Raw genomic sequence first — 15,319 nt, forward strand, 5'->3', positions numbered from 1 at the left:
TTCTGCTTAGGCTTACCACTAACCCATACCCTCATACAAATGATCTCAGCCCCCTTTCCCAGCAGGTGTGAAAGGGAAACAGTGGGGCAGGACCAAAGCCATGTAAAGGGATGATGAAAACACATTGCTGCTGCACCTGTGGGAGATGGACTATGCCTCTCTCCAAGCCTTGTGAGATGGTGTTGGGTAGGGACAGGGACAGAGACTCAGACTCTATCTGCTGCTTCACCTGTAGCCTGGATACACCTGTGTGTGCTGTGGGGCAGAAGGCATGCAAATAGGCTGAGAGAAGGAGTGCAAAGACAGCTGCTGATTGGCTGGAGGAAGAGGCTGTGCGGTTAGTTAGGGCACAACATTGTAGGTTACTTACTTGCAGGTGAGGAGATTCAGGTGTGTTCAGTCCAAGCACAGAGGATACAAAGCAACAAGCTCTTGCAGTGATTTTGGTCAACAGCTATTCTCTAGTATAGTTTTTGTGGGGGATTCTCTACAGTGCCTGAGTATGCAGGGCCATTGGGTTCTGCTAGCTCTTTGCTGGCTGGAGCAGCTGTGTGTGGGTAAGTGGTATCTATCTGCCTGTGATCTCTCCCACTGAGATTCAAGTCCTCAGTTTCTGGTCTGTGATCACAAACAATGAACTATTTTTATTTCCCCTTTCTTAATTTAAAGGTTTTAGGTATCTTCCCCCTACCCACTGAGTTTTGGGGGCAGAGTGGGGATGATTAGGGATTGCAAATCTGTATTTAAATAGCTTAGCTTCAAGGGATAAAGCGGTCCCAAGCAAACTGAGTCTTTTCTTTGTTCTGAGTTGGTTTTGAAGTAGTAGGGAAACTGGGGGGTGGAGCTGAGAAGTGTCACCAGACTCAGTCTTGAGCATAAAGCTTTTTGCAGGGGTTATTGCTTATACTGCCCTGAAAGACTTGCAGATGGGGTGAGGTGTGGGAGTCTAGTACTAATCCCTGCTTGCATGTGCTTATGCTCCCTCTTTCCACCCCGCCCCCTTTTTTTTTAAAAAGACCATATTTTCAGCATTGCTCTATTCTCAAAGTGCTTTTTTTTTCCCCTCCTCCTTCTTCTTCTTCAGGAGACCTACAGAATTAACGCACCCTCCTCTATCCCTCTACCCAGGACTTGTTGAAATTGATCTCTAGTCCACTTGGGAGGATATAATAGATCTGCCCCGAGCTCCTTGCTAGCACTAACTGTACCCAGAGGTTGCAAGAAGTGACTGTATTGCTTGTGGCTTTGTTCTCTTTCCAGAAAAGAGAGTGGGGTGTGAGAGGGATGGAGCATGGCCCAGAAGTATTCCCAGTACAGGGTCCAAACCCACCTTTTATTTGAAATTTGTCTTATTATTTAAACATTGTTGTTATATCTGAGGGGGCAACTGATTAAATATTACACTTTTCTATTCTCTAACTGTCTCTTCTAGCTCAGAATTTGAGTCCTCAGATTGCAAACCCCAAACTTGCTACAAACAATCCTACCCTTACTACAATTGCTCTAGAGAAACCTTTTTGTGTGTTTGATGATTCACTGTCTCCAGGTAGCTCCTATGTGGTCTACTTGTATGCAATGGCTGACTCTGGTAAGTATCTGGCTTTATTTCCTTTCTTTTTCCTTTCTCTCCCATGCCCTCTTTGAAGCTATGTAAAGTAATTCTTTAAAGCTCGATGGCCTCCACTTCTGCTGGTAGTGTGTGAGAGAGATGTGTCCACTTGTAATTGGAAGCCAGGGCAAAGAGAACAAGGGCTAAAGTACATATAGAACAAAAGCCAGATCCTCCAAGGATGTAAAGTGGTACATCTCTCCTAGCTTTAACGGAGCCCTGCTGATCAATACCAGTTGATGGTCTGTTCCCTGTTCTCTGCTAGGACTGGTCTTAACAAACTTTAGACCTAGCACTTCAGCATGATCACAATGAAGTTGGCTGACATTATATTGACTATGGCTGACTGGTCCGCATAGACAAGAACCAAGTATGTTGACTATTGTCAGCTAGTCATGGGTGCTCTAACTGTGCTAATGTTGCACATGACTGGTCCTTGTTGATTCTGATTAACTTAACATCAGGTGAGTTAACTGGACTGCTCAAACATGAGTACGCTTTCTAATGAAGAAAAAGATGAGGCGACTTCCTGGTGAGGGTAGTAAAAAGGAAGCTTAGATTGCTGCTGCTTCTTCCAGCTTTGCTGTTAAAGGATGCAAACTGTATGGGCAGTCAATTTAGCAACACTTGAGTGCTAAGTGGACTTCAGCAGAGCCAAACTAATATCAGGAGGCTCGAGTCTAGGCAAAGAAGGATGAGCCTTCAAAAAGTGTATGTTGGGTTCAAATAGGCTCAACTAAGCCATGTAACAACTTAGTGGCTACTGACACGGCTATAGTTGCTACAAGATTCTTTCTCTCTCTCCAAGTCAGACAGGAAATGAGACCTTGTGTAAGTCTGGCAGTAACAAACTAATAGCACAGGAAATTCAATTAGCTGACAGGCACATTCCTAGTTCCCATGGCTTATTGCACTTCTGGAAGGATGGATGTGGAGATGCTTCCTTACTACAAAAGAACCTCAACTCTGACTGAATATTTAAGATAACTCCTGCAAAAGACTCAGCTGTCCTGAGTACCTGTGAATGTGCTGGTATTATGGGATGTCTTGGGGCTTGTCTACAGTGGCACTTCACAGTGCTGCAACTTTCTCGCTCAGGGATGTGAAAAAAACACACCCCTGAGTGCTGCAAGTTTCAGCACTGTGAAGTGCCACTGTAGACAGTGCTCCCAGTGCTGGTAGCTATTCCCCTTGTGGAGGGGTATGTTTGTGTTTTGTTTTGTTTGTTTTTTGGGGGTTTTTTAATAGTGCTGGGAGAGAGAGCAGCGCTATGCCACAACTACAGTCACATTAAAGCGATACCGCGGCAGTGCTTTGACATTGCTAGTGAAGACATGCCCTTAGTACTAAAACACAGCTGTTTTACATAATGGTTCCAGGAAGTGCACTATCTGTAGAAGTTTTTTATAAAGACTTTCCTGATGTCTGGCTTGTCTCAAAATATTCCACCTTGAAAGCTATCTGTTATGAAATGCCTCTCAAACTACTCTCTCCGTTCTACATACAGTAAATTCCATAGCATGCACTCCATAAATAAAACACATGCACAGCTACAAAGGAAGAACGTGTGCTTGGAGGAATTGCAGTCAGCCATTGAAATGAGGAAACATTCCCTGACTATTTGGTGAACTGGGACAATTTCTTTAAAGTTTGTCTCTACCTTAGAAAGCAACTTCTTAGTGATTTGTGGGGTGTGGGTGGGAACTGGGTTGGCAAATTTAAATGCATTACCACATATCAAATACTTAAAGCTGGGCCTTAGTGTGGCTGCACTCTCAGTAGTGACTCTCCCTGGTGGGCAGGAGAGGGCTGGGGTGAATAAAGGCCAGACTGTTGCCTTACAATATTTGGGTGGCTGCAGGTTCGGTTCAGCTGCCTCTCCTTCCTGTGTGGATAAGTCCTGCCCCTGTTCCTTGGTACATTCATGGGTAGGGTGGGGCTAGTTACAAAGAGTAGCTGTATGCCCTGAGAAGAGGAGTGGTTCCATTCTGTGTCAGAGCCTCAGCACTATGAGGGGAGAGGATGAGGTGGGGGGGTTTCCCAAAGATTGACTGGTAAGGAAAAGTTAGTCCCCTTTTGGATGGGGATTCTGCTCCATCCTCACATAGTGAGGTGTCCAAAGGGGCTGAGAGGCTGCTCCTCAGTTCTTGTGGTGGGGGACACCTACAGAGGCAGGAATGAGAGAGCATTTGTACCCACTAAAAGTGGCAGAGGCTCAAATACAAGAGTGTTTTTGTGGGCAGCAGAAAAGCTTGCTGGGCTGGTTCGCACCCCTCCCTCCACAAGCCCCTTCCTGATAACAGTAGTGTTGACAGCTGTCCCTCTGTGGGCCACTTCAGAGTCTTTTGATCTAATGCTAGCAAGGACATGTGGAGCCTGTCTTTGTGTGTGATTGAGAATACCTAGACCCCTCTCAGAGCAAGGGATTCATCCATCCCACCCAGAAGTGGAGTAGAGAGGGGTGGGGTAGCCACACAGATCCAAACACCCACTAGGAAGGAAGTCTACAAGATCCACTGTTGGCTTGTCACTTGAGGGAGGATCTGATTTAATTAACCAGCCTTCCAAGCTCTCTCAGCTTTCCCCGATGTCCCTTTTCAGGCTGTTTGGGGGCAATACAGCCTGACAAATAACTCCACTTGGAAGGGGAGCAGCCCGTAGGGGCACTCCTCCTTTCCCCAGGCTGTCTTGTCAGACAGCTACAGGCATAGGGGAGATGGGAGCACAGGTACTACTTACATGCCTTGTGATGGAGGCAAACAAGGCCTCTAAGAGTAAACTGATTCATGGCTTGGCAGGACAGAACAGCTGCTACAGAAAGTGCTCCCCTACCACCACCAGTGCTGGTCTTGGGTCTGTATCTCTTCTGGCCTCTGCTGTGGCTATTGGTAGTGATGTAGTTGGGGGATGGGGCAAAGGAAAGGGTCTGTTGGGGCCCCTAAAAGTTAAAATTGAATATGGTGGGTGTGTTTGGGTACTTCCTTTTGACAAAGCTGAGGGTTCAATGTTGGTGGGTGGATGGGAAGGGCTTGTGTAACAAACATTATACTGAAGTATCCAATCTCTTGCAGCAAGCACTGGAAGCTCAGCTGTGACTGACAACAGCAGCAAACCTCTCAACACCACTTTCCAAGACACCAACGGAGGACAACTTGGACCTTACAGGGCTGCATTGTTTAATGTGCCCAATTGTGAATCACCCCCCCTGCTGGCTGATGTCATTAATGTGAAAAAAGTTTCAGATGTCTTGAAACAATACCTCTTCAGAGTGGGAGATGATGTGACTTGTTTATATGACCCAAACTTCCCCGGTGCCTGTAACCCACCTCTTGCTGAGGATACAACATACAGGTATAGTTCACAATTCTCTTTTGGATAGGGATGTCCTTGCACTTGGCACGAAGGTTAACTTGGTATAAAACTTACTTGCAAGCTGCACTGATTGAACATAGTGAAACTGTTCCTTTCAACTGCAGGAACAGAGCCCTCAATGCTCCATTAAGGGTGGCTCTGAGTAGAGCCAAACACAAAGATAACCTTCACTGCCCCACCCATGCATCTTAAGCCCTTCAGTGGTAGTGTATGTCTGCTGGGCTGAAACTCAGTTAAATGGCTATCTTAAAGTCACAGTGAGATCCTTAAAACTTGTCTTAACTGGATCTTGTAGAAGCCATTGAATGTCTCTGACTCAGTGCCTGCAGAGCTCTTATTCATCTGCTCAAGTATAATCCACCAGCTGGTAACTTGACTGTCTCTTCCATGCTTTCCTGTAGCAAGGGAGCCCTGCAACACTCAGTCTTTGGGCACCATCCCAGACATTTACTGTAGGTCATACTGAATTCAACACTAGTGTCCTCTAGTTAGAAGGTTGTCAACAACTGGCACAGTTAACAAGCACACTTAAGAACAAACTGAAAAACCTAATGTGACAGGTGGGGGAGGATTTTGTACTAACTCTCCTCTGTTCCCCTCTGGAATAGCTAGCCACCCCTTTTATATGTATCTCTCTAAGACTAGATGTTACCTAGTCTTCATTTTTTGGCAGCTATTGGATTGGTTTATATGCCAGATTGATTAACCTGCATGTCTCTGCTTCCAGGTTTAAGTACCTCTTAGTAGATGTGGTTGCAGGTGTTGTGAAAGACCAAACTCTTTGGTCTGATCCAATGAAAACCCGTAGGGGTAAGTACCAAAAACCAAGGTCAACTGCTCCCTCCTGGGAAAGAAAGAAATATGCTTTAAGACATTTAGTCATTTCCTGCCAAGATGCTGGCTAAAGAAACAAATTCCAATCCTTTCTGACCCAAAAAGCTTTATGTATCATTAAAGCTAAGTGGGGGAGGCAACTCTGGAATACTACTCCTCCCCTGATGCCCTCAGAACAAAAAGCTCAAACATGACAAAGATGGGTTTTTTGTGTGTGCAGTGGTTTGCGCTTAGGTCTGGATTCTATTTCTGCCTCTGCTGCAGTCACTAGATAGAATTGTAGACTAAGGTCAGAAGGGTCCATTACGATTATCGAGTCTGACCACCTGCACAATGCAGGCCACAGAATCTCACCCACCCACTCCTGTATCAAACTGATGTCTGAGCCAATGAAGTCCTCAAATCATGGTTTAAAGATTTCAAGGTGCAGACAATCTTCCAGTAAGTGACCAGTGGGGAGAGGGATAGCTCAGTAGGTTGAGCATTGGCCTGCTAAACCCAGGGTTGTGAGTTCAAACTTTGAGGAGGCCACTTAGGGATCTGGGGCAAAAATTGGTTCTGCTAGTGAAGGCAGGGGGCTGGACTCAATGACCTTTCAAGGTCCCTTCCAGTTCTAGGAGATTGGTATATCTCCATTTTATTTATTTATTTATTTATTTATTTATTTATTTTTTTGCCCCACGCTGCAGAGGAAGGTGAAAACCCCCCAGGGCCTCTGCCAATCTGCCCTGGAGGAAAATTCCTTCCTGACCCCAAATATGGTGATCAGCTAAACCCTGAGCATGTTGGCAAGACTCGCCAGCCAGACACCCAGGAAATAATTTTCTGTAGTAACTCAGATCCCATCCCATCATAGGTCATTGGGCATGTTTACCGAATAGTCAAACAGCTTAATTTTGGCAATTAATTGGTATCCCATTACACCATCCCCTCCATAAACTTATCAAGCACAGTCTTGAAGCCAGGTGTCTTTTTGCCCCCAGAACTTCACTCCTCTGATGGTTAGAAACCTTCATCTAATTTCAAATCTAAACTTCCTGATGGCCAGTTTATATCCATTTGTTCTTGTGTCCACATTGGTACTGAACTTAAATAACTCCTCCCTCACTGGTATTTATCCCTCTGATATATTTATAGAGTGCAAGCATATCTCCCCTCAGTCATCTTTTGGTTAGGCTAAACAAGCCAAGCTCTTTGAGTCTCCTTTAATAAGACAGGTTTTCCATTACTCAGATCATCCTAGTAGCCCTTCTCTGTACCTGTTCAAGACTGAATTCATCCTTTTTTAAACATGGGAGACCAGAACTGGACACAGTATTCCAGATGAGGTCTCACTAGTGCCTTGTATAATGGTACTAACCCCTCCTTGTCTCTACTGGAAGTACTTCGCCTGATGCATCCCAAGACTGCATTAGCTTTTTTCACAGCCATATCACATAGATGAAGTGATTTATCTATTGAAAGTGGGTATAATATTTCCCTATATTACAGTTTGAGGCTCAAACTAATTCTGTAAAGGACTTCAAGATTTCAAATGAAGGATGTTGAAATGCCAAGACAAGCAGTACACAGACTTCAAAAGTAACACCAGATACGGTGGGGTGGGGAAGGCTTGAGCCATTAATTTCCCTAGTTTATGCTGTCTATAGTCACTCTTTCTGGAACCTCTAAATATGTACAGTAATACTTTTTTTTTCCCCTTCATCCCACCTCTCCTAGTAAAACAGTCTTCAACAATTGATACCTGGCCTGGGCGAAGGAGTGGAGGAATGATTGTCATCACATCAATCTTAAGCACTTTTATGTTCCTTCTAGTTGTTGGATTTCTTGCCTCCATATTCTTCTTTGTCATGTAAGTTACCATTCTGCTTCACAGTCTGAGAGCAGCACTAACTACCACCAAGTGTCTAACCCATCAAATGATTGGTCTTGACCCCTCATTATGAATCTCAAGCTGGGAATTCTAGCTTCTCAGCTAGTGTAATAAACAAGTGGTGTTGGAGACTAAAATCAAGAGCACAGGTGTCTCAACTTTCTGGTCCACACCTAAAAACAGCATCTTCCCCTGAGAGGGAGGATCATGACAACATACCAGGAAACTCCTACACTTAATCACTTTTTTTAATAAATCTAGAACCTTGGCCTTAGTGTTCACCTGACTTAAGTGTGAGCAGCACAGTAAGTCATGGAGTTGCACTTGCTTACAGTCTGAATGCGGTCTTGCTATGAGAAAATGGGAATAACTTCCGTCTCTTGAACTGGGTACAAGGTTCTAAAGGGAAGCTGGGGAGTTCACTTAATGACCTGGAATATAGACCAAATGCTGCACCTGGTAAGGATGGTTACTTGGGCATTGATCTTCCTGCCTCCCAAGAGATGCTAATGACAACTGTCACTCTGCAATGAATAACAATTTGAGTAGATTCCTGTCAGACTCAGCTTCTAAGCCGTCAAGAGGCTAGTCAGAGGGGTGGAAAAAACTAAGGCCTTGTGAGGCTTAAAGTTACTTAGAGTTCATTCCCCTAACTTACAGAGGGGGTAGCTTAAAAACCTTGACACTGTCACTGTTCTTCTAAGGGGGGGAGGGGAATCTTTCTTAGAACTGCTGTCTTAAAGCTTAAAGTCCTTGTCTTGCATGCCATAAATCCTGCCTGACTTTTGGACTAAACAGTATAGGATTAAGTCCTAGATGCAATAACTGAAGAGCAAACAAGCATCTAAAAAAGATGGGTAGGTTTTTATCAAGCTTGGTGATAAGTGATGCTTTAATCTTTCCAAATGAGTCGTGTGACTGGCCTATAGCTTAAGAAACCCCCATCAGAATTTAAAAGCTCTTTCTCTTCAAGCAGGGCATCAGGAGAGACCTCCACAGAGACCACACATGAGTCTCAGACTACCCAGCAGGCTGTACCAAGATCTCCGGGTAGCTCAGAGGGAGTGAACCAGTGAGCCTTGAGAGAAAGAAGAGTCCACACTCTGGCTGAACTTCAACTGAACAGCTACAACTGTACTGATATTAAAGAGTTGCCCTTTTCTACTGAACTCTGAATAGGTCACATTGATTAGATACTAAAGTTCAGTAAGTGAAGCTGAATGGCACAGGTGTTCTATACATATAGTGTTCTGTCTACTCCTACAGAGCAGCACCACTATCTTCATTAGGTTGCTGCCACAAGTTATGGCAGCAAGTAATCTTGTCATTAGGCCCATGGTACTTCTATCCTCCAGTTAACTCATTTGTGGTTGCATAACTCCAAAACTGAGGAGTGGTAGAGTTCTGCACTCTAGAGTGCAGTTCATAGTCCTCAGTGACTGCCTGGAGTAGTGGGAGGAGAGAGAAAATGATTAAGTGTATTAGTGTGGGCTAGAGTAACATACTGAAAACTTTCAAGTTTGCTGGCCGGGGCTAGGGTTATTTAGTACATAATTATCCTTGTTTATAGGTTAGAAGCTAAATAAGTTCTAAAGCTGAGCTCAACCTTTGACTCTTATTTAGCTTCTTTTTATTTAAATGAGAATGTGATGTAGGTAAGGAAAGGCTTCATATGGAGAACAGTACTTAATAGTATATGCAGTCTAACAGCTTGATAGCAGCTGGCTCTTCAGTTAGCACCCTATGAAGAACACAAACTTAGTACCAAACTTTCATTTAAAGCAGGGTAGAGGCAAACTAACTAACTGCTAGAAACTACAAATGAGGGATATGGATGCATATGGCATCAGCAACTTTCACTGCTCTGTACAGCCCCCCCACGCCCCGTTGTTTAAAAATAAAAAATGTTGCTTCCCTGCAAAGGCCAGACTTCAGGTCTCTAGTTCTAAATACCTCTGGACTAGTATTTGTATACAACACTAAAGCATCTCTCTCTCTCAGAGCTTGGCAACCCTACTTCTTATGGAAGTTGTTAGTGTCCAACTCCCTAGAAAACCTGTGCTGTAAATAGTCAGAGAGCTTCTATCTCTCTATAAGACTAGTGTTCTCATCTAAAATATTGGCTGAAAGTTATGTTGCCTGAGAAACAGTCACTTTTAATGAAAAGTGGGTGATAGAGGCTACGCAGTCTACTATTTAGACCAGGGATATCCTTGACACTTCATACACCATGACAGTAGGGGATTGGCTAGTTCCATCAGCTGCTAATCCTACTATGCTAACATGAACTGTTCAAACAGTGCATTCTCAACTTGTACTGCTGGAAGTGAACTTGTCATGTATTTCTCTCCTTCACTAACATTCTGTCCCACTGACCAGTATAAGTGGAAAAATTATACTAACATTGAGTTTTGCCTTCCCAAGTTGCACTGAATGGGTCCAGCTTGAAACTTTCTTGTAAATTGTGTATATGAGCAACTCCTACTGTACCCAACTAAGTATTCATAACATTTACATAGCTGTCACTGACATAATACATTTGTCATAGACTAGTGCTGAAGTCAGTTTAAACCTGTCTCAGTTTAGCAAATATCAGTCTTTATGCAGCCACCAGTAAAATGGGTGGCTAATAAACATCACTGGCACAATTACCCAAGTCTTTGTAAATCTTCTAATATGCTGTTTTCTTTCAGTAAATTTTTTTTCTGGTTTTCAACTGTTAAACTCCCTTAGAAAAGTGTACAAAGGGCATTCTTTTATTGTAAAACTTTACCATAATAAAATGTTTCTTCCCAGACATCCTACTGGTTATTATGTGTGTAATTCTTATCTGTAGGACAGAATGATCCAGTTAAAGATGGGTGTGGTCTACTGCAATTAGAGCAGGGGTGGGCAAACTATGGGCTGGGGGCCACATCTGGGCCCTCCGGACATTTTAATTGGGCCCTCGAACTCCTGCTGGGGAGTGGGGAGTGGGGTCTGGGGCTTGCCCCGCTCCACATGTGCCATGGCTCCACATAGCTCCCAGAAGCAGCAGCATGTCCCTCTTCCAGCTCCAGGGTGACCAGACAGCAAATGTGAAAAATTGGGACAGGGGATGGGGGGTAATAGGAGCCTATATGAAAAAAAGACCCCAAAATTGGGACTGTCCCTATAAAATCAGGACATCTGGTCACCCTATCAGGCTCCTATGCATAGGGGCAGCCAGGGGGTTCTGCACACTGCCCCTGCCTGCAGTGCTGCCCCCACAGCTCCCATTGGCAGCACGCAGAGCTGCCTAGCCATGCCTCCACATAGGAGCTGGAGGGGGAACATGCTGCTGCTTCCAGGAGCTGCTTGAGATAAGTGCTGCCCAGAGCCTGCACTCCTGACCCCTCCAGTGCCCCAACCCCCATCCCAGCCCTGATCCACCTCCTGCACTCCAAACCTCTCAGTCCCACCCTGCTGCACTGCAGAGCCTGCACCCCAAGCTGGACCCCCCACTCCCCCACCTGTGCCCCAGCCCAGAGCTCACTCCCACACCCTGAACTCCTCATTTCTGGCCCCACCCCAGAGCCCACACTCCCAGCCATAGCTGTCACTCCCTCTTGCACCTCAACCCCCAATTTTGTGAGCATTCATGGCCCACCATACAATTTCCATACCCAGATGTGGCCTTTGGGCCAAAAAGTTTGCCCACCCCTGAATTAGAGAGACCTATGAAAGAGATCCAGAAGATAGTGTAGCATTAGCTTGCCTATTATTGCACCCAAAGGGCTGAGGTGGCTTTCTCCCTAATCAAAGAACTGAAAAAGTAATAAAACACCTCAACTGTCACTTTAAAGGTGGGAGAGATCAGGGCCAGTGCAACCTATTAGGCGACCTAGGCAGTCGCCTAGGGCGCTAGGATTTGGGGCGCAGCATTTTCTTCTGCAGCGGCCGGATCTTCGGCCACCCTAGTTGCCACCAGCATTTAGGCAGAGGGAGCTGGGGCAGCGGGGTGCGGGGAGGGCTACCTGCAGCAAGTAAGGGAGGGGGGTGGCACGCAGGGGAACTCCCCACCCCAGCTCACCCTTGCCCCGCCTCCTCCCCAAGCACTCCATGGCTGCTTCACTTCTCCTGCCTCCCAGGCTTGCGGCCCCTAAGCTGATTGGCGCCGCAAGCCTGGGAGGCGGGAGAAGTGAAGCAGCTCACCCCTGCTCTGCCTCCTCCCTGAGCACGCCGTCGCTGCTTCACTTCTCCCCCCTCCCAGGCTTGCGGTGCCAATCAGCTTTGGCACCGCAAGCCTGGGAGGCAGGAGAAGTGAAGCAGCAATGGTGTGCTTGGGGAGGAGGCAGAGCAGGGGTGAGCTGGGGCGGGCAGCTGCCACATGGCTCCCTGGGCCGGGGGGAAGGGGGAGCTGCCATGGCAGGTGGGGGGGAGCCTCAGTATTGTAGCTGTAGTGGTCCTGACCCAAAAAGGGGTTGGGGGACAGGCGGGGGGGTTGCAAAATTATAGTAGGGGGATCATAGTATTGCCACCCTTACTTCTGCACTGCAGCTGGTGGCGGCGTTGCCTTTAGAGTTGAGTGGCAGCTGCTGGCTGGGAGCCCAGCTCTGAAAGCAGCACGACCACCAGCAGCAGCGCAGAAGTAAGGATGGCATGGTATGATATTTCCACCCTTATTTCTGCACTGCTGCCTTCAGAGCTGGGTCCTCGGCCAGCAGTCAACACTGTCCATCTGCCCTGCTCTGCAGGCAGCAGCGCAGAAGTAAGGGTGGCATGGTATGGTCTTGCCACCCTTAATCCTGTGTTGTTGTTGGGGGTGCTCCTTTCAGAGCTGGGTACCTGGCCATCGCCTGCTGCTCTCCAGCCACCGAGCTCTGAAGGTAGTGGAGCATTAGGTAGTGGAGGCAATACTGTAACACCCCTCCCCTCAATAACCTTGCGACTCCCACTGCGGCTACCTTTTGGGTTGGGTCTCCAGTTTGGGAAACGTTGGTCTCCCCTGTAAAATCTGTATAGTATAGGGTAAAAGTATACAAAAGACAAGTTTCATGGGGGAGACCAGATTTCATGGTCCGTGATGCATTTTTCATGGCCATGAATTAGGTAGAGTCCTAAACATGGGATAAATGGTGAATACTGTAATCCGGTCAGGAGTAGGAGGAGAAATATTTAGGGCTGTCAATTAATCGCCATTAACTGACGTGATTAATTCAAAACAATTAATCAAGATTAATCACAGTTTTAATAGCACTGTTAAACAACAGACTACCAATTGAAATTTATTTTTTTTTGGATGTTTTTCTACATTTTCAAATATATTGATTTCAATTACAACACAGAATACAAAGTGTACATTGCTCACTCTATATTATTTTTTATTACAAATAGTTGCACTGTAAAAATGATAAACAAGAGATAGTATTTTTCAATTCACCTCATAAAAGTAGTGTAGTGCAATCTCTTTATTGTGAAAGTACAATACACAAATGTAAATTAGTTTTTGTTACATAACTGCACTCAAAACCAAAACAATGTAAAACTTTAAGCCTACAAGTCAACTCAGTCCTATTTTTTGTTCAGCCAATCGCTAAGAAAAACAAGTGTGCTTACGTTTACAGGAGATAATGCTGCCCGCTTCTTATTTACAATGTCAAAGTTCAAGTTGCATGATAAAGAGATTGCACTACAGTACTTGTATTAAGTGAATTGAAATACTGTTTCTTTTGTGTCTTTTTTATAGTGCAAATATTTGTAATAAAAATAAATACAAAGTGAGCACTGTACACTTTGTACTCTGTGTTGTAATTGAAATCAATACATTTGAAAATGTGGAAAACGTCCAAAAAATTTAAATAAATTGTATTCTATTATTAACAGCACAATTAATCACAATTATTTTAATTGCATGATTAATTGCCATTAATTTTTTTAATCGCTTGACAGCCCTAGAAATAATCTATTTCTGTATTATTGTAACACCTTGGAGCCACAGCCATGGACCAGGACCTCATTGTGCTAGGACTGTACAAATGGAACAAAAAGATGGACCTGGACTTAAAGGGTGGACAATCCAAGTATAAGACAAGAGGCAACAACAGATGGATGCATATGGGGGTGTACAAGGAAGCAATGAGACAACCTTTTCTGCATGTACCAGACAGTCATAGGGTGGAGGAAGGTGTAGAACACAGAGCTGCAACAAGGAATTTTTGCACCCGAGGCAAGGGCCGGCTCCAGGCTCTTCGGCGGCAAATTCGGCCGCGGGTCCCTAAGTCCCTTTCAGAGAGAAGGACCCGCCACTGAAGAATGAATGAAGTGGTGGCGGCAATTCGGTGGCAGGTCCTTCCCTCCAACAGGGACTCAGGGACCATAGGCGGCAGGTTTGTATAATTTTTGGTGGGGCCCAAAATGGTGGTGCCCCCCCATTCCCGCCCTGTAAGCCGATATAAAATGAAGCTACAACGCGTCAGTGCCACAAGATTACAAGGGTCAATTAAAAGTGGAAAGTCAGAAGCAGCACTTGCCTACTTCAATATACATTTTACCATCACTGTATAAAAATGGTTCCCAATTGTCGATGCAATTTGATTAATTTAAGAGCACATTACAATTAAATATTTCAATTCTCAGTCATTTTAAGACTTTGCCACACACTAGTTTGTCTGTACACCAGTTTCAGACACTCCTTTATAGCAATTTTACTCCAGGTCCTATGTGAAACCAATCAATCACTTCCTCCTCTCACCCGCATCGTTTTGTTTTAAGCTGTAATCAAAAGTGGCTTCATCTGCTTTAAAAGTCACAGAGCAGCAGCCACAAGTCTGCAGGTCTTAGGGATATTGTCCTGGTCAACTCAGTCAAAATTAATTACAACCTAGATGGGATTATGGTGAGGGGGCACGGCACAGCCCCCTCCACTCCCCTCCCGCTCCTGAGGTGCTACAGCACCAGCAGCTTGCACTGCTGTTATGCTGTAGCCCTTAGGCGGCGGCAGCAGCAGCAGCAAGGGAGAGAGATGCGCGCTGCGGGCTCTTTACGTTCAGGCAGGGAAGCTCCGGGCAGGGCCGGCTCTAGGTTTTTTTCTGCCCCAAGCAAAAAAAAATTTGGCTGCCCCCCTTCCCAGCCCTGGGCTCCCCCCGTACCCTCCTGCTGCCCCAGTCCTGGGCTCTCCCCCCACCCACACCCCCTGCAACCCCAGCTCTGGGCTTCCCCCTTTCCTCCCCACCAATGTCCTCCCTCCACCCTGCTGCTGCCCCAGCCCTGGGCTCCCCCCCACCAGTGCCCTCCCACAGCTCCTGCTGCCCCAGCCCTGGGTCACTGGTAACTCGCTCCCAGGGCAGGTCATTCAGCCGGAATTTTGGATGTGCACAAAACACAGACAGGATTGGTTCCCATATGGTTACAGAGCTGCAGTAAAGTGGAACAATTCTCAGCTTGTGTGATTGGAGGATATCTGGATGCATATTATAAGACTGTCCTCCATAAATGAGGAAAAGTTGAGGTGCCTTTATTATTCTTTTGTTCCACTCTTTCTTTCTATGGGGAATTTGCCAATGCAATATCACTGTCTTCCTTTTAAACAAACAAAAAGGCAATGGCAGTTGCAGTTGAAATGCAGTTGAAAATAGCAATTCCAGTCCTAATAAGCATTTCTTGCTCAATTT

At 45.6% G+C, this 15,319-nt stretch overlaps 1 protein-coding gene across 2 annotated transcripts; it reads left to right on the forward strand.

Moving 5' to 3' along the window:
* Positions 1 to 212: 212 nt before the first annotated feature.
* UPK3A (uroplakin 3A) lies at positions 213 to 10,455 on the forward strand. Of its 2 annotated transcripts, none has more exons than XM_044995406.1 (6): positions 213 to 557; positions 1,433 to 1,588; positions 4,681 to 4,960; positions 5,709 to 5,791; positions 7,535 to 7,667; positions 8,662 to 10,455. In XM_044995406.1, exons 1-6 carry the CDS (start codon positions 503 to 505, stop codon positions 8,762 to 8,764), a joined length of 810 nt encoding a protein of 269 aa, XP_044851341.1. In that variant the 5' UTR covers positions 213 to 502; the 3' UTR covers positions 8,765 to 10,455. The 2 variants fall into 2 exon arrangements, with proteins under 2 accessions (XP_044851341.1, XP_044851350.1); XM_044995415.1 differs by having other exon boundaries at positions 220 to 557; positions 8,665 to 10,452.
* The last annotated feature ends 4,864 nt before the right edge of the window (positions 10,456 to 15,319 follow it).

The sequence above is a fragment of the Mauremys mutica genome, chromosome 1 (assembly GCF_020497125.1).
Source record: "Mauremys mutica isolate MM-2020 ecotype Southern chromosome 1, ASM2049712v1, whole genome shotgun sequence".
NCBI lineage: Eukaryota > Metazoa > Chordata > Testudines > Geoemydidae > Mauremys > Mauremys mutica.

Bases quoted from the DNA above. Each gene is read 5' to 3' on its own strand.
- UPK3A (XM_044995406.1), top strand. From the start codon at position 503: ATGCAGGGCCATTGGGTTCTGCTAGCTCTTTGCTGGCTGGAGCAGCTG. The intron at 1,589-4,680 runs GTAAGTATCTGG...AATCTCTTGCAG, and splicing joins GTATGCAATGGCTGACTCTG to CAAGCACTGGAAGCTCAGCT. The intron at 4,961-5,708 runs GTATAGTTCACA...CTCTGCTTCCAG, and splicing joins GCTGAGGATACAACATACAG to GTTTAAGTACCTCTTAGTAG.